At 38.7% G+C, this 20,549-nt stretch overlaps 1 protein-coding gene across 7 annotated transcripts in view; it reads left to right on the top strand.

Moving 5' to 3' along the window:
• The window catches only part of LOC116425562 (protein sidekick), a 133,499-nt gene that overhangs the window by 105,824 nt on the left and 7,126 nt on the right, over nt 1–20,549 (top strand). For all 7 annotated transcript variants that reach the window (XM_076364546.1, XM_076364545.1, XM_076364548.1 and 4 more), the window contains one exon: nt 19,325–19,530. In XM_076364546.1, coding sequence (XP_076220661.1) covers nt 19,325–19,530 — 206 coding nt within the window. The remainder of the gene's footprint in view (nt 1–19,324; nt 19,531–20,549) is intronic.

Below are 20,549 nucleotides of genomic sequence, written 5' to 3'. Positions count from 1 at the left end.
CTCAATTAAAGAGTTGATTTTTACTGGTGAACGCAGGGCCGCAGAATGCGGAATCGCTATAGCGCGATCTACTTCGATTCCGCAACTCATACTTCCCCTGTTTAAGCAGGTCACCTCCTATTCCATTTTACACTAATGAAATCGCCATTACACCAACTTTCTACTGACCTGACATCTTGAATGTTAACTCTGCATAAAATTCTTTAAATTCTTTAATTAATTAATATTAAACAATACTCCAAAACAACAAACTAAGTACCCAAAACATATTTTTCAAAATTCCCATCCTTTAAACTAAAAGAAAACCAAAGAATACACATTACTTTCTGTTCATACGCAAAGAATCCACCATTTGTATCAAAGAATTCGTAATTATCGTCCTTTCACTATATTAATACCACAATATTAATTAATTATCCATTGTTCATACATTTCCCATTCCCCAAAACAACAAACTAAGTACCCAAAAAATATTTTTCAAAATTCCCATCCTTTAAACTAAAAGATAACCAAAGAATACACATTACTTTCTGTTCATACGCAAAGAATCCACCATTTGTATCAAAGAATTCGTAATTATCGTCCTTTCACTATATTAATACCACAATATTAATTAATTATCCATTGTTCATACATTTCCCATTCCCCAAAACAACAAACTAAGTACCCAAAAAATATTTTCCAAAACTCCCAACCTTTAAACTAAAAGAAAACTAAAGAATTCATATTACTTTCTGTTCATATGATAACGAATTAATCATTTCTATCAAACAATTCGTAATTATCGTCCTCCCTTAGCCAGACACCGGGCAAAGCGAATTCGTGGCTGGCTGGGGGTCCCCCGGTCAATGCAAAACGCGGCGCAGGCAGCGTGCAGAAACGTCGAAATCCCACAGGAGCACGTCTCGCGTGTCAACGACCCTCCACGTGTTACGTGTCACCCCGCAACACCCTTTATTACGCGTCACCGTTTAAACGCTCGAAAGCACGCGACGTCTACCCGTTATTACCGCGGAGCGTCTCGGGAACTTCGGGACGTGCCACGGATGAGAAATTGTATCGTTTCGCGTCCCGCGACCCAGCCCACGGAAAAATCAACCCGCGCGCTCTGGGGTTTGTCCATGGGGGTTGGTGCCTTTCGAGATTTCCAGTAAATTTGACCGATGGTGCTTGTAACTTGGTTAACCTCTCTCTCTCGCTTTATGAAGAAGAGTTGCAGTTGGTTATGGGAGTGTTAAATAAAAACAAATGAATATTATTCGTTTTAGGTAAAGATGGGGTATTTATTTATTATTAAGTTTTGAGATTATAATGAGTAAGAATCTCGAAATAATTATTGAATGGAGATTTTAATAGGCAAGTTTATTTTAGTTATAATAATTTAGTGGTTTATATTGAGATAGTTTGGAGGTACTTAGTTATGGGGGTGTTAAATAGAAACAATTGAATATTATTCGTTTTAAGTAGAGATAAGTTGTTTGGTGTTTATTTATTATTAGATTGTGAGACTTTGAGTTCATAATAGATAAGAATGAAACAATCTTAATTAAATTATTAGTACTGAAATAAACTTGTTGAAAAAATCACTAAAATCTCTACTCTATAATTATTGTTATAATATTGTGCAGTAGCGATTTTAATGGCTTCGTAAATAGGTTCATTTTAGTACTAATAATTTACTAGTTTATATTCAAACAGTTACTCTAGAGGTAAAACATTAATATAATTAATAATAATAATAACAATAATGATAAGTAATATTTTACTTTGACTCATATGCAATGAATAATATGAAATAATATTAAAGATACTAATGTTTATGAAACACAGTTAGAATTGTGACATATGATTGTCTCAACAGTCACAAAACACAATTAGAAATCTTTAACATAATCGTCTCAACATTTACAAAACCCAATTAGAATTCTTTAACATAATTGTCTCAATATTTACGAAACCCAATTAGAAATCTTTAACATAATCGTCTTAACATTTACAAAACTAATTAGAAATCTTGAAAACCAATTAGAAATCTTTAACGTAATCGTCTTAACATTTACAAAACTATTTAGAAATCTTGAAAACCAATTAGAAATCTTTAACGTAATCGTCTCAACGTTTACAAAACTAATTAGAAATCTTGAAAACCAATTAGAAATCTTTAACGTAATCGTCTCAACGTTTATAAAACCAATTAGAAATCTTTAACGTAATCGTCATTACAAGCCAAGACGTATTAATCTGTCATTCCGCAGATGTAACATCCGGCATGACCTAACACCCGGCACACATACGATTCTGATTGAGACCTAACAGAAACTTGCGTTCTAATCTAGACCCAACTCGGCACGTCATTCGAACCCGGACCTAACCTAAAGCTAATTTGCAACAGTTCGCCCGGGATGGCTGTTATTAACGTCTGGATACTCCGCAATACTCCGGAATACTCCGGCTCCCAGCGTTTTTCGCTCGAGTGATTTCGATCGGCCGGCCGGCTGTTCGAATATTAAGTCTTCTCAGGCCATTTATTATTCCGTGATTTTTATCGTAGTATAAATGACTCACACGATACTTCCCCCGTGGAAACGAAAAAGAACGTGACTCAGCAGCGGCCGCCTCATTTTCCCCGCCCCGGCAATTTCACCGGAACGATAATGTCGAATGAAAAGTGACAATTCCGACATCCTCCGACCTGTTAAATTCCTTTTTCTCACCTGAACGTCGCGGGCAACTTGTTTCTCTTGGATTAACTCTTTGCACTCGACAAATTTATCACTAGAAATATTCAATTTATTTTTATGAGATATAGATGACATTTTTTTCAACTTAACGAGGAGTCTATTGACAAAATAAGGGGAACAATGGTATTTTATTTCCACATTTCACGTATCGACAGATTACTCGAGACTTAATGTTAAATACGAAATTTTACAGTTTTGATGCACCAATCGAGTGGTGACTGAGAGGCACCTTTCGAGTGCAAAGGGTTAACACTAGAACTCGGTTTCTTCAGACATTCGTTATAGTATTTAAGTGAAACTATTTATTTTCAAAATCATTTCGAATGTTCAATACTTTGATGATATCAATAATAGCGAAACAAGGAAACTGAAACCAGTCATTTTGACTGGTAGTTCAAGTGTTAACCCTTTGAACTCTGTGGGCTCAAATATTGCACCAGGAATAATACTAGATATTTTAATGAGTCTTAAAGAAACAATTATTAGATTTTTCACAGATCCAAATTTTGCACTAAGAAGGAAAACAAAAGATCTAAGGAATGTTATAGCATTTCTCATTTTCGCTAGGTATACTATAAAAATTAGTTGCAGTTGCTGATAGATTACAAAACCATCTGGAGTGCTAAGGATTAAACTCCATTTTCAATAATCTAACGTCTTTCCTTATTTATAATTTTAATATTATCTACACAAGAGATTTTCTTTCAATATTTCTCCTATCCTGACAATTTCAATCGCACATCTAATTAAATGGTTTCACTGAGAGGTGACTCAGTCACTTGATTTCATACAGCAAAACTATCAAGTTGAATATTTATTATTCTAAATGAAACTTTGTATTGCTATAAAAATTATTCAAATAAAATAGGTTTGCCACTTAATGTATCTATGAATTATCGTTGAATTACTTTCAAACAATGTCTCCTATGTCTCATCGAAAAATATTAAATATTTCCAGTGAAAAACTTTCCAGTGCAAAAGGTTAATAACACTTTGCAATTTTGTTATATCAATTCAATTGGCGACTGTAAATCGCCTCTCGAGTGCAATGGGTTAATAGCACCCACTAAAGAAATTTGTCATTTAAATAGGGGTTGATAACGGATGCTGGTTTCTCGACAGGATTACTCGGTTACTCGATCACGCATAAATATGGAGAATCAGACTTAAGTCGAGTAAATCTGGTCGTTCATTCAGCCGCCATCTTTTCCCCCCTATTTTCTCCCGTGGATTTTATATTCCCTCTACAGAGGGTCGATATCGAATCACGTCGCCTAATAAATCTACCGGGTATTATTTAAATAAAACCCTTCGTGTAGCTGACTTATTTATGCTGTTCCCATTCACCCTCGCCGAAAAGTACGATTCGCCCCGCAGGGATTCCCTCGTCGCTCTTCACAGCATTTTCAATTAGGGCTGATGTAATTACATCGAGAATAAGTACCCTCCCACGAATGATAATGGCGTGGAAAAGTTGGACCGCTAACCGCTGAACAAGATTTCGTCCCCTTTGCAGGTTTTTCTCGAGTAGCTTATGGGCCGCGGTGAAAATGCTTGATTTCCAATCTTTAAACTAAACAAAAACCAAGGAATACACGTTACTTTCTGTTCATATTATAAAGAATTAATCATTTCTATCAAACAACTCGTAATTATCGCCCTTCCACTATATTAATACCACAATATTAATTAATCTTCCATTGTATATTTCTCATTCCCCAAAACAACAAATTAATTACCCTAAAAATATTTTCCAAAATTCCCAACCTTTAAACAAAAAGAAAACCAAAAAACACACATTACTTTCTATTCACACGATGATAATGATACAAACACATCGAATCAAGTTGGTTACAACGACCACGCGGCGAACTTTCGGTTATCAGGCTCTAAATAAGACGTCATCCTTTTTACGGAATGATTCATACCGGTTCCCGTCGCGCGACTTACGAGCCGCGCGGCACGAATCATTCGAGCGCGTCGTACCTGCTTGTTTAGCTGTTATCGTGAAAAATATACGATCGGCACGGTCCGCGGTGGACACACATAAATCATCGTGTGTCCGATGAAGCAGAAGCATCGATCCTGCCGGAAAAGAAAACCGACACCGCCACGGACGCGACCGGCCTTGGTCGTTTACCGCCATTATTAAAACGTCTCTTTTTGTCAAGCTTGATCGAAGGGCGGCGTGAAACGAACGCGAGGGGTAAAAAGGTCCCGGAGGAGCTTCTCGTTTTCTTCATCCGACTTATGGTTTCCCCCATCGATAACGTGTAACCCACCCTATCCATATCCGATCGGTTCAGTGACACTCAACTCGCAACCGGTGTCAACCCTTTGCACTCGAAAGTTTTTCGATGATTTCGACGATTTTGCGGACGATGTTCTTTGAAACGAATTAATGCGAAAACATACATGAATTAAGAAGGAAAATTATTTTATTTTAATATTCCATATATTAATGCATCATGCAAAGTTTAACCCTTTGAACTCTGTAGGCTCCAATATTGCACCAGTTCTAATATTAAATATTTTAATAAATTTTAAGAAAACTACCTTCAAATTATTAGATCTTCCAGATATACAAAGTTTGTACTGAGAAGGGAATTAATGGTCTAAGAAATGTAACATTGTTAATATTCAGTAGGACTACTATCAAAATTGGTAGGAATTGCTGACATATCACAAAACTATGTGGAGTGCTAAGGGTTAATATTATATGTAAGACTTTATAATTTTGCAAATCAAATCAAGTGACCGAGAGTCATGATTTCTTGGAGAAAAATACACAAAATGGAAAAAATATAATATCAAATCATTTCATTGAATTGCATTATTATTACGTGTTCATCTAGCTGAATGTCACTGCGTTACGTAGTATTATTTATAATATAGAAATGTTTTCAAATAATCAACGTTTAATTGAATGAATTATAGTAATTCGATTTGGTTGGGGGTCGCCGGTGACCCCCATGGCATTTAACGTGTCAACCAGTTAATTATGGAATTTAGTTGGAAAAACCTCTCGTTTTGCGTGCAATAAAATAAAAAAATGGAGCGTGTACTCGTCGAACGCAGGACGAATGCACGTAGAGTATATTTTAATGAAAGATCAAAGCGAAACAAAGAAGAATTACACGTTTATATGAAAAAATAAAGAATTGATCGCTGAAAGAATTAGTATCATGTCAAGCTTCAATTGGTTAAAGGTGACCCATAGCCGGTTTTCTTCGCCGGAACAATTAGAGACTGTTAATTGGGTCATAAATTGAGTTTCAACGTTGCGCAGGGATGACTAGCCCTTTTCAGGAAGCAGTTAATTACTGGCCCGTACTGATCGAACATCTTTCCTTGGGGCAGTTATTGGAGTTGCTCGAGTTATGGAATTTTCTTCGTGATTCATTGAATATCACGAAGTTTTCTGTGGTGAATAGAGGCTGGAACGGTAATAGGAACAAAGTGGGGAAGATAATAAATTCGATTGATTAAATAAGGAAGCTTGCATCTAGGGAAAGATTTGTTTATTTCAATATCAGATTTTTACCACAGACATCGTTTGAAACTAATTTAACGATAATTCTCAGATAAATTAAGCGACAAAGCTATTTCATTTAAATATTTCACATAGCAGTACAAAGTCTGATTTAAAATACTAAATGTTTAACTGCATAGTTTTGCTGTATCAAATAAAGTGCTGGCGCTTCTAGAGTATAAAGGGTTAATATTATATTATACATTTAATATTAATTTTGTTCATTGTGATATTACATATTAACACTAGATTTACGGACTTTTATTCTAAACTTTATTCTATTGTTTCTAGAAAACTACGTGCTCGTCTATACAAATCGCGAAAATTATAACTTCAAAACCAGACTTATTTTGTAATGCGTATTCGCATAATTGCACGAATCAAAATCGACTTAAACTGATACTAAATAAATAATTAAAAAATGCAATATCCGTCAAATTGACGGGTTCCGTAAATCTAGTGTTAAACTATTACGAAATGGCGTTCACCGCGTTCAAAAACAATTCCATCCTCGCTAAAAACAGATCGAAGTGCCAATTCCACCTGAATAGACACCCGACTGTGGAAGGGTGAGAGGGTTAGGTCCGCGCGGTTGTCCTTTGTCATCGAGGTCGGCCAGTGTCGCGACCCGCCCTCCCCCGGAACCCGACACTCGACACCGTTTGCCCTTTCCACGACGGTTCGGTAGCCGATCGCAGATAGTGGGCTTCGTTTATGGTGTACGATTTCCGTAAAGCAACACCGGGACGAAATTAACCGAGCCAGACAGCCGACAGGGGTCACCGCGATCACACCTGTGCGTGAGATTCCGTTTCTCCTCTCGGTTCCCTGTTTCTCTGCTTTCGTTTCCACCGGTTCTCCCCGTGAAACGCGACCAATCAGCGTCCCGCGAATCCTCCCTTCTCATAGGGGCTTCCCCGATCAACCCCGAAGAGATCCAATTGTTCAACGTGGATTCTTCGTCTCCGAATGGTTTTCTGTTCTCGACGTTTCGATACGTCTAATCGCTTTAACGAACTACCCCCGTTCGTCCCTCTTCCACCCCCTTAATCTAGCCGGAGTCCGACGCGCGCCAGATTAGCATGGACTCCGTTCCAGGGGGGACTTACGGGTTTAATGGAGTTTTCCGTGGAACTGGAAACCGCCGGCGAATTTGTTCCCCGTGGGACACACGAGGGGTTTAACGGGGAACACCGGCTGGATTACGATCCCCCGCGGATCGCGTTGCGAACGAGAAGTTAGGCGGCGATCATGGCCCCGTCGTCTTAGGTTATGTTTACGGTCATCTTTTACATCTGTGTTCCGCTATGGGTTTATGAAACGTCCCGCGTTATACCGGCTGCTGCTTTACGGGATGCTACGCGGGTTTAGCTGTTGCGATGATGTTTAAAAAAGCTTCTTGCATCTCGCGCGTTAACTTGCTTTTTTCACTTTGCGCTGTGGCGCGGCTGCGAGGATCTTTGGATTATGGTTTCGGTTCTCTGCTGATGAACGCGCGTTGGAAAGAGATTCCTTAACCTCTTGCCCTGTGATTTATTTCTCAACTGTGGTCGATACAATTACTTCGGCATTAACAATTCATTGAAAAACGAGAAAAATTCTGTGCATATTCTAAGCCTATGTGTTCCCTACAATATAATAATTGATTACAGAAGAATAATATTTACTTTGAATTCGAATGAACCGAGTAATATATGTGTTTGTTGAATCATGTTGAAAGTCTTCATCACGAGTCTCACTCGTTGTTGTAGGACAAGGGGTTAACCTCTTGGCCTATGATTTCTTTCTCAACTCTGATCGATACGACTATTTTGCGATTAACAATTTATTGGGAAAAAAGAAAAATTCTAAGCATACGTTATACCTATATTTCCTTTTAAGTATAATAGTCGATTACAGAGGAGTAATATTTACTTCGAATTCGAATCAACTGAGTAATATGTATACTTGTTGAATCATGTTGAAAATCTTCATCACGAGTCTCACTCGTTGTTGTAGGGCAAGGGGTTAACACGTTAGCGCTAGATTTACGGAATGAGCCACTTTCGCTTGTATTGAATTTTATAAACGGTGTTTGGTGAATGTTCGAGTTGATTATGAACTCTGAACTTGAGAACTTTGAACTCTGTAGGCTCCAATATTACACCAGTTCTAATATTAAATATTTTAATGAATTTTAAGAAATCTACCACACCTTTTCTCCATTTCCCTGCAGGTTTGACCTTGAATGACCTTGAGCCAAAACAGCCCATTTCTAATTCCTTCTTTTTGCAATTATTAATAAGATAATAGATACTTCTCTGAGAAGTTATTCACGAAATTGATTTGGCAATACGAAAATTGAATTGTACATCAATTAAAGCCTCTTATAGATACTCTTGGAATTGCTAGAGAACTTCAAAAAGTCAGTTCAACCCTTTATAGGGCAAATTATTTTTCTGATAATTCGTATTCCCTACCGTATACATATTAGAAACACTTTAACCTTTAGCACTCCACATGATTTTCCAATCTACCAGCAACTCCAAGACATGTTTAGTCCTCGCGATGAACATGAAAAATTATTATAACATTTCTTAGATTTTTTGTTTGTTCTTAGGAAAATATTTGCGTGTGCAGCAAATGCAGTATCATAGTGTAGACGTGTAGGTTAATATTGATGTAAACTTCATGGATGTCCGTGCATATGTATAGATGTAGCGTGCATGTATGCGTTGTTTTGAATAAACGCGAAAAAAAACGAAGTTTGTGTTGACAACGAAAAAACATATATAAATTGTCATCGTTTAAATAAACGTCTATTTGATCATCGAAATGTTTAAAAATATAGTGCCGTAGTAGAGCCTACAGAGTGCAAAGGGTCAAAAAACAATTATTGAGAATTTTTTTTCGAAATCTTCCTAGATTTCTCTTTATGGTGCCACCTAATTGTGCTACCAACCTGCAACACTATAAGGATCAAAATGGTGAACAGAGTCCCTGTAATTTGACCGGTAATAAAAGTGGCATCTATACGTGCCGCCAACCTATAAAGGGTTAACTGCTCAGTAGGTTTAGTGTTAAATGTTATCGATGTTATCAAGTGGAAATTAGGGGTGCAGTAGCAGAACGTCTATAAGCGAGCGAGCTGCCACTGGCTGAGGGTGGTTCCTGGCTCGGAGAATGGGCGGGGCAGTTCTGCCTCGAGACCGATGGTTATGTTGTGGAGACTGATTGTTTATTGCTTAATGAGACGCGGAATCGTTTGTTAATCGGGCCGGGGTTTAACTGCGGCGAGGGAACAAAGGGCGATACGCTTTGATTCGCGCGGAAAGTTTCGCGTTTCCAGCCTTCAGCTGGCCTGGAACTTCGTGTATCAAGAAAACGCCCGTCCGACAGGTTGGCAGTTCCGGTTGCTGTATTCAGGGGCTGAACGTAATCGGCCTATGATGCAGCTTGGAAGGTAATCGAGGGAATGATGCAGAACGTTCGAACTAACTTAAGCAGGAAATGTTGCTCGATATAATGGGAACTGGCGGAAATGACGAGAATAGTCGAATTCAATCGTTTGATTAACCCTTTATAATTATAGGGACTCTGTTCACCATTTTGTTTCTTATGGTGTTGCAGGTTTTAAAAGGAAAATTTCGAAAAAAAATTCTCAATAATTGTTTTTTAAAGTATTTCTAATATGTATACCAAATCAAAAGAATTTGCCCTATAAAGGGTTAAATATTGTACTTTTTCTATTTCGTGGATTTTGCTCTATGGAACTATGCGGCGTTCAACGTGTTAACTATTTCTTTATACTTGTGCAATGTATTTTGCACTCGAATCTTTTTCTTACTGACATTACCAACAACTCGGAGTAATTTTAATAGAGAAAGTATATTAACATATAATAAATGATATGAAAAGAAAAATCATAGATGTATTTTACTGTGTTTTATCGATTGTGGATATGAATGTTATAATATATTTAGTGATAAAATTTTACAGTTTGTAAAAGAGTGCAATGAGTTAAATGTTATGTGGCTGTTATGAATCTTTAATCTTTAGAATACACGTAGACCGAGAATAAACGAATTCTTTTCTGTTCGTACTAAATTATTAACACTTTGAAAGATGATTTCACAGTGCAAAATACACAAAATTGGAAAAGTATAGTATTAAATCGTTTCATTGAATTGCATTATTATTACATGTTCACCTAGAATGTCAGTATTAGGCAGTATTATTTATAATATAGAAATGTTTCCAAATAATCAACGTTCAATTGAATGAACTATAGTAATTCGATTTGGTAGGGGTCACCGGTGACCCACACGGAATTCAACGTGTTAATGTAGGGGTGATGAATTATTTTTGTTTGGGTTATTGGGTGATGATAGTGATGAGATGGGTTTGAATAATAGAATTAGAAGCGTGGTGGTTAGTTATTTATAAAGATTGAAACGAACGAAGGGAAAAATAGAAAATCTTCATTTCTCTAGTTTATTAGACAAACCCTTCAGGCGGGATTGGTACTTCGATCTGCTTTTAGCGAGAATAGAATTGTTTTTATTCTAGGGACAATAGTGACGAGATGAATTTGAATAATAGAATTAGAAGCGTGGTGGTTAGTTATTTATAAAGATTGAAGCGAATTATGATTTAGGAATAAGAGAAGCGAAGATTTATCAGACTATCAATATTATCAAGATTTGTCAGAGTTATGAAAGAAATCATAGGACAAGTGTTTAATTAACACTAGATTTACAGACGTTTATTCTAAACTTTACTCTATTATTTCCAGAAAACCACGTCTTCGTCTATATAAATCGCGAAAATGATAACTTAAAAACCGGGCTATCGCAATGCGTATTCGCATAATTGCACGAATCAAAATCGACTTAAAGTGACACTAAATAAGTAATTAAAAAATTCAATATCCGTAAATCTAGTGTTAACGAATCGATAAGGTTCCGTATGTTCAAGAATCTCCGTCAAAGAATTCAAGCAACTAAACATTTTCCGCAACTCCCCTAATTTCACCTACGAGCCACTCCCCCGCTCCTCCCCGAAGCTTTCTCCAAACAAAAACAACGCAGGCAAAGGGAAATAAAACGAGAAAACACAGCATCGAGGCAACGGGTGTTCAAAACAAGAGATTTCCGCGAGCCTTCGTCTTCGACGCGGCTGTTTGTTCCATCGAGAGGTGAGAAAGCGTCGCTGGCAGGGGCGTTGACAATAAGAGATCGCTTCGACGGAGAAATCGATCGTCGGCTCCGTACAATGATCGGTTTCGTCGGTTAATTAGGTGAATTTCGGGCCTACCGAATCGAGATATTGGATCCGCGATCTCGCTGGAATATCGAGGAACTACGCCGACCTAATTAACGCCGTCTACTTCGGGGCTGGCGCCGATTCACCGCGCGAAACTTTAAGTACACCCACCGAGCGGCCGATAATAGCGAGGACGCCGGCCCCCGCGTGTACGTGCACGCTTATTCATCGCCCGCGCCGCTGGTTGCCGCCTATACACGCGCGTCACGGCGCCTCGAGACGCGTGTTGTACTGACTCACGGAACAAATCAGACTCTCTCTCTCTCTCTTCCTCTCTCCCTCTCTCTCTCCGCTCCCCTCCCCCCCGTTGTGTTCAATATGCATGAGTTATCATTCGTAACGCGCTGGGAATGAATCATATATTCGCGATGTTCTCGCAGAACGTTTGTTAGCGGAGGACGCACGCCCCCTACCTCCACGCCCCTCGGCGGTGCAACCACTCACGCGCGGCAGTCGGAGCGTTTCGACGACTTGCCGATGTGGGCTTGACTTCTTCGGGACACTGAGGGGCTGGGTTCTTTCATTCTGTTCACCGTGTCGGGAGTACTTCGTGCCCCTAACCGGTTAACCCCTTGTAGACGAACGAGAATCGCGGTGAAGATTTCTAGGGTGGTTTAACACTAGATTCACGGAACCCGTCAATTTTCTCGTTTTATTTCCGTTTGTCCGCGTTGTTGTTGTTTCGAGAAAGCTTCGGGGAGGGGCGTGAAGGGGGAGTGGCTCATAGGTGAAACTAGGGGTGTTGCGGAAAATGTTTAGTTGCTTGAATTTTTTCACGGAGATTCTTGAACATACGGAACCTTGTCGATTCGTTAACAGTAGATTTATGGAACCCGTCAATTTGACGGATATTGAATTTTTTAAACATTATTTAGTAACAGTTTCAGTCGATCTTGATTCGTGCAATTATGCGAATACGCATTGTAATAGTCTGGTTGTGAAGTTACAATTTCCGCGATTTATATATATGAATACGTAATTTTCTGGAAACAAGAGAATAAAGCATAGAACAAACGTCCGTAAATCTAGTGTTAATAACGGACCAAGTAGTTTGTTGTTATCTGTTTATTATGGTTAAATGAAGTTGCTGATTGGAGTGGAGGGTTTGGTGGTTTTCTTGGAAGTTGGGGGTAGTAATGAAGATTTCTGGGTGGTTTGATAATCGATGTTGTTCGTTAGCCACGGATCAGAGTGTAATTAGTATTCTGTTGTCAATTTCATTAGCTTCGAATATAATTTCTGCTTAGAGTGGATTGTTTCGTTGATTTTCTTGGAAATTGTCGGTAGTAATGAAAATTTCTGGGGTGGTTCGATGACAGTCGATGTTGTTCGTTAGCCACGGATCAGAGCAACTATTTTGCTATTATCAAATAAAAATGACTGTCAGGAAATTGACTGTGACGAAAATTTCTAGCGTTTTCAATAATCACATTACGCTATGATCTAGCTACTTGTGTTACTAAATATTCTCATTTGAAATCAAGCTTTTCATTGTAGTTGTTTTCCAGCAATTTAGAAGCTCCGGTCATCGGTGACCTACAGCAACACAAAGTTGAATTTAAAATACCTCTGTGCAAAGCGTTAACCCTTAGCACTCCAGGTTGTTTTGTAATCGATCAGCAACTGCAACTAATTTTTATATTATTAGCGAAAATGAGAAATGCCATAATATTTCTTCGATCTTTTATTTTCCTTAGTACAAAATTTGGATGTGCGGAGAATCTAATAATTTCAGGGTAGTTTCTTTGAGATTCATTAAAATGTTTGATATTATAATTGCTGCAATATTGGAGCCTAGAGTTCAAAGGGTTAAAAACTTCTAAGAACAACAGAGCAAACTACAGTAAACGTCAGTAAATCTAGTATTAAGACAAAATGGCACATTTAACCCTTTGCGGACAAAGATTCTTTGAAATATAGAAAACCTTCAACAGATGATGCTAAATTATATATTGATTGCTTAAATAATAGCAAAAACAGAAACTAGACGCCAATATCTTGCTGTCCGAGTAAATGATAGCACGCGAAGCGTAGTACTGGTCTCCCAGCGTTTCGTAATCGATATTTTTCCGGACTGAACCCTTTCCCGTCGGTACACAGCCGCGAAACGTTATCGGGCCCCCTAATCTCGCTTTCATTCTCTCGTTCCATCGTGTCTTGACACTTATCACCGTTTCCCCGGCCGGACACCCTTCCCACGCGCCCACATCTTCGCATTTTCCCTTTTCACACGGCCCCGGCCGCGCCATTTACATCGCCATTCACGGCCCCGGTGCCCCTCTTTCTTATCGTTCCCTCCCTTTTCTGTCCCCTTTAATAACCATTCGCCTCGCTATCTTCCTCGGACAACACGAGATTCCTTTTCTTCGACCGCGGAGCGCCCTGCTACTACCTAACCTCGCCACTCCACCCACCGTCAACCCTTCGTCGAACCAAAGAAACCTACCAGCTTGGTCTACGTGGTGTAACAAGCGATTTCCAGGCCGATGGGAAAATATTTGCGCGGCCACGCCGGACAACATCCCCGGGGATTTTTCACTTTGAACACCCCTTGACGTACGATTTATTTCTCGACTCTGATCGACACAACTTTCTTTTTTTACACAGGACTGACTTGTAGATTGAGTCTGGGGGTTTTTAACCTTTAAAATGCTGAGTGGGGTCCTATAGGGAGAAAGTATTTTTCCTTAATAATTTTGTAATTTTTTATATTTTATGTATTTTCTCTTTTCTCATCGTCAAGTATTGTGGATGATTTGTCTATTCTAGAAACAAAATAACGGTACAGTTATTATTTAGAATAGATAAATCATCCACAATACTTGATGAAAAAAGAGAAAATACATAAAATATGAAAAATTACAAAAAGTTACAAAATTATTAAGGAAAAATACTTTCTGGGCTCCCTATAGACCCCACTCAGCATTTTAAGGGTTAAAAGACACCTAGAGCATAGTGCTCTCTATCCCTTTAATTTAAGAATCACTGGTTTACCAACAGGGTTCTGTTTAGCAGAGCTACTTTGATATTTGGAATATAAGAAAAGTTTCAAAAAACTTACAAAAATCGCCTGCAAGTTAATTGCAACATTATTTGAAATATACGCCTCTCTAAAAAGAATTCTTTCTTTCCGCGCCTCTCTATCTTTTAACCCTTTGCACTCGGGAGGCGACTCTTAGTCACCACTTGATTTGACGTGGTAAAACTATAAAATCTGATAGTTGATGTTGAACTTTGTATAATGTTGATACGTGAAATATTGGAAGAAAATAGCTTTGTTGCTCAGTGTACGCGTGATTTCTTTTTGAGTTCATTTAAACGAATATCGTCTGTGTCTAGTTAGAGAACGTTAAACGTTTCTAGTGAGAGACTTCCGAGTGCAAAGGGTTGATAGATATAATAATATAGACGCGTTTGAAATAACAACTTTATTACAAAATAAACATTACTTCACTGAATTTGTACTGTTACGATATGAAGCTCATTTATTCCTGGAAGAATTTGCATGGTGTAGAGTACATCTAGAATTTTTGTGTTTTACTGCATTATCAACCCCTTGTTTCACGTTTGAATTTCGTAGGTGCATTTGTTAGAACAAAACAATAATGTATATCCAACAAGAACAATAATGTATCATTGAAACGTATAAAAACTCAATGACATTTATGTTCGAACCATATTAGAAATCTTCGCCTCGTGTCTGACACAATAAGACAATGGGTAAACGATAAACAGTCGCAACAAGTGCACCAAATCATGAACCAACCGATCAAGAGAATCTAAATTATTGAAAATTCGCGTTCTCAGCGGTTGAGGTTAGGTCACCGCAGTCCCGGTGCGCGGCGGGCCCCCCGGCCAGCCTTATTACTCATCCTCTCCGCGTTTCTTTGTCTCGAATTTTAATTGTTTAATTTCTATTCTCTCCCATCCCGTTCTTTGTCGTCGCCGGGACGGTACAATGGGAGGCGTTATCGTCATTGTTACCCGCCGCCGGTGGACAACGGACGAAAACACGCGGAGGTAAAGTTTGTCGCGCGAAAGGAAATAAAGCTGCGATTCCGCGTCGAGGACAGAAAAATGTCCCCTTGTCGCGCGCGGCGGGAAGGGTCGTGTTGCATCGGTCGATGCAGCAGAAGCAACCGTGCGCCGATAAAACCAACATGCCACCCCACCGCCGCCGCCGCCACCCTCGACCGACTCCCTCACGAACGTTCGCGGAATAATTGGATCGGTTTTTGCAGCTGTGAATCACGAGCAACGACAATCGGAGGAGCAAGACTTTTTCGTCCCCCCGGAGGCATTTCTGGGACACATATCGCGCTATGCCCCGCTTGGCGCTTCGTTTCGCGAACCGTATCTTCTCCGGGAACGCCATCTTTTTTTCCTATATGCCTCTTATCATCCTTTTTTCTTGAACCCGCCGGTTCTACGCCTATGCGCCTCGAGGTGTTTGGGAAGCAACGTTTCCACGGAATTCGTTGCAGTAATAGTGGGATTTTTTATTAGTTTTCTATTCCTTTCTATGGGTATTGTAAATAATTTTGGGGTGATGATTATTTCTTGGCAGTGTGAGGTACGAGGGACTCTGGGATCTTTTATTATTTTTATTTTTTTTTGTTGATCTTTTAAATAAAATGTTAAGTTACACTCAAGTTATTACTCATTCTCATATATTTTGATATTGTAAAACTATTTCCTTACAAAAATTGGCGTGTACCATTGTGCACGTGTCACTGAACCTTTAACCCTTTGAACTCTATAGACTCCAATATTGCACCAGTCCTAATATTAAATATTTCAATGAATCTTAAAGAAACCACCTAAAATTATTCGATTTTCCGCACGTCCAAATTTTCTAAGAAGGAAAATAAATGATCGACGAAATGTTATATTTCTCATTTTCGCTAGGAATACTAAAATTAGTTGCAGTTGCTGATAGATTACAAAACAACCTGCAGTGCCAAGGGTTAAACTCCATTTTCAATAATCTACCGTCTTTCCTTATTTATAATTTTAGTATTATCCTCTGAAGCGGTTTTTGTTTCAAAACAACCTGCAGTGCCAAGGGTTAAACGGTCGGCAGTGCCAGCGTTAGTGTTCCACGGGAAAAAATGCGGGACGTGCCGGATCGGTCGGCGGAAGGTTAAAAGGCTGTCAATTCAATGGAATTCTCAGCTCGCCGCTGTGAACGGTGTTGCGCAAACACGCGTGAGAACGGCTTCGTATTCCAGCGATTCATCGGCGGCCGGCTCGCGATTATCGCTGTCACGCTCCGATTGTTCGTCGCTCAGAGAGTTTTCCTTCGGAAACACGGCGAAGTTCTGAGCTGCCTCCCCGTTTGCACGGAACAATCCCACGATTTCCGGTGACTATCCTCTCTGGAAGCGGACGGGGTATTCACCGATAACTCTTTCGGCGAGGCGAATCCATCCATCATCCTCTTTTCCAGCGATAAGACGAAAGTCTCGTCGATCGACCGTTCGACGTGGATAGTTTTCAAGGGAAGCGTAACTGAAATCCCGTAATAGTTTATGCCGAAGCTGCGTGTTCGCTGGAAACAGGGGGAATCCCGATTATCATTCAAATAGTTGCCATGGAGGCCTACCAAGGACCCCATGGGCTTGAGATTGAGATCAGCTCCTTGCCTTATGAGTTCCTTCTGAACTGTGATCGGACTAACTACTTTGTTATTATTCCTTTTAGTTAAAGAGCTAACCCCTTGGTCTATGATTTCTTCCTCAACTCTGATCGATGCGGCTACTGTCATTAACCCCTTGACGTACTATTTACTTTCGTTACTAAGCTCGTGTAATATTTTACTATCGACAATTTCTAAGAAATACAACAAAATTTTCTATTCTACTTCAGGTGGAAATTTCATTTGAAGATAATGTATAGTACATTGATAATAGCAAAATAGTTGTTTGCTTTGATCCGTGGGTAATGAACACCATTGATTCTTATTAAATTAGTTTAGAAATCTTCATCACGAGTCTCACTCATTGTACGGCAAGGGGTTAATAATTTACTGGAACAGGAGAAAAATTCTAAACATACGTTATGCCTACATTTCCTAAGTATAATAGTTGATTACAGAGGATATTTACTTTAAATTCGAATGAACTGAGTAATATATATTTGTTGAATCATGTTGAAGATCTTCACCATGAGTCTGACTCGTAGGACAAGTTAATACAAATTGTAATCTGCGCAATAGAGGATTACAGAATGTATACATCTGTAAGCATCAATGCTAAATAAATGATCTATGCGAGTGATAATAAGTAAATATTATACATTCTCAGTAGCCAGATAACTAAATATAAATGTTTATATTTAAAAGTAAATGCCCAAACCTTCGCAAATTCGTCGGCACTAATAAGGTTAACAATTTATTGAAAATAAGAGAAAACCCGTCTTAATCCATGTCACCGTGTGCTCTAAGCCTCAGAGGGCACTCTAGGGGTTAGAGGGCATTTGGAAGTACAGTGCGTTGCTCGCGTGAGCCGAACTGGCCTGTGGCTCAAAAGTGAAGAGGGACAAGGGGATTCGGCCAATAACAAAGACGTGCCGAAAGTAATTCCGCCATTACTATCGAGACGAGCGCCGCGAGTAGACGTCTCCCCTTGGCGTTCTTCGCTTTTGACACTAAATTTACGGACATTTAGTGTACAGTGTGATAATGAGCGGCATTGAAGCAATATCAATTTACCACACGCAATAATCCCAAGCCTGGTATCACCACTACTGCAGTGTGTGCTCAGCTTGGGGTTAACCCCTTGCCATACAATGACGAGTGAGATTCGCGATGAAGATTTCGGGATTAGTTTAATAAACATCAATGTTGCTGAACGCGAATTAAATACTATTCTATAATTAATCGTTATGCTTTGAAGTAAAGGATGATTTGAGAATTTTCCTTAATCTTTTGATAAATTATTCAAGACAAAGTTAACCCTTTTCAAGACAAAGTTAGTAAATTATTTTTGCTGCGAATTAAACACTATTCCATAATTAATCGTTATACTCCGAAGTAAAGGATGAATTGACAATTTTCCTTAATCTTTTGATAAATTATTCATTACAAAGTTAACCCCTTTCAAGGCAAAGTTACTCAATTATGTTTGCTGCGAAATAAACACTATTCCATAATTAATCGTTATACTCCGAAGTAAAGAATGAATCGACAATTTTCCTTAATCTATTGATAAATTATTCATTAAAAAGTTACCCGAGCAAGTTACAAAAGAAATCACAAGAAGTTAACACGTTGACTGCCACGGTGGTCACCGATGACCGAAGCTTTCAAATTACTTGAAAACAATTATAATTTGCCAGATAACTGACGTCGAATGACAATGTTCAATAGTGTCAATAAAGAGAGAATAATGTATCGTTCCTTTCCATCTTTGCCACAAAAGAATAAACGATACATAAAACTCAAGTTTTTCGTGGCATGCAACGTGTTAATCGGATCGCGTTCGCAGACGAATTAACAGAAGACGTGTCCGCTTAATTGTCCATTCTACTTCAAGTGGAAGTTTTATTTGAAGATAGTACAATGATAATAGCAAAGTAGTTGTTTGCTTTGATCCGTGGGTAATGAATAACATCGATTGTTGTTAAATTAGTCTAGAAATCTTCATCACGAGTCTCGCTCGTTATTGTACGGCAAGGGGTTAATCGGATCGCGTTCGCAGACGAATTAACAGAAGACGTGTCTGCTTAATTGTTCTCGACCGCGAAGACATGGACGCGCTGAGGATGCTGGATTTGGTGGTCCCTCAGTACGTGGTCCGCGGGCAAAACATCACGCTGGAATGCAACTTCAACCTGGACGGCGAGTCACTGTACTCGGTGCAGTGGTACAAAGACGGGAACGAGTTCTACCGATACGTGCCCCAGGACAAGCCGCCGGTGCTCGTCTTTCAGCTGCCTGGTGTCACGGCGAACGTAAGAATTACTTCCTATTGATTTTTCTCTTGCCCGTGCCAATGCACTGCTCTCCCTGCCTCCGCTTTCTATTTAAAGCTTTTCTCTTTTTATATTTGCCCGGTGAATTTCGCCGATTCCGTCTCGTCGTCCTTGGAACCACCTGCGAAAAGGATAATTTTTTATTAGAGACATTATAGAAACCGCGTTGATAATTTGTTTATTCTTTTTCTTTATAAATCATGAATGCTTCTTTGCCTCGTACGGGTTCTTATATTTTTCATTCGATTGCTAGGGAACTTTGAGTTGTAGGAAGGGTTTCGAAATAGAATTATTATGCAGTTTATTTCTCGAAGTATCTGCCTTTTCAATAATTATAAAAGAAAAAATTAGGAATGAGCCATTTTGAGCCATCTGGAAGTTGTAGTGTTAAACGTCCAACTTTGCTGTGTCAAATGAAATGACTGAGAGTCACCTTTAACCCTTTGTAGTCGAGAGGTGGCTCTCAGTTGCCATTTCATTCGATATAACAAAGTCACAAGGTGTTATATAATATTAATATTGTTATAAAATATTTCTATAGAACTGCTTTGATCCTTAATTTACGTATATTTTCTAATTAATTCCTTCCTAATAGTTAATACAAAGAGTCAACCCTTTGCACTCGAGAGGTGAGACATTTCATTCAATATAACAAGATTACAAATTAATATTAATTTCAATACATAAAACATTTCTATAAAGCAGCTTTGTCTCTTAATTTACATGTATTTACTCATTAGTTTCAAATAGTATCATCTATATCTCGCCAGAAACCGTCGAATGTTTCTAATGAAAATCTAATGAAAATCACTTAAAATTTGTCATTGCAAACTGTAAAATCTTGTCATTAAATATCTCATAATATTTATAATCGATGAAAGACAGTAAACATCTATGACTTTTCTTTTCGTATTTCTCTGAGAAATCATTAAAGAAATTCATTTAGCACTACGCAAATTGAATTGTATATCAAAGTCTGAACAGTTGCACTCTTGGAG

The sequence above is a fragment of the Nomia melanderi genome, chromosome 2 (genome assembly GCF_051020985.1).
Source record: "Nomia melanderi isolate GNS246 chromosome 2, iyNomMela1, whole genome shotgun sequence".
Taxonomy (NCBI): Eukaryota; Metazoa; Arthropoda; class Insecta; order Hymenoptera; family Halictidae; genus Nomia; species Nomia melanderi.
This window is presented reverse-complemented; position numbering and strand designations above follow the sequence as displayed.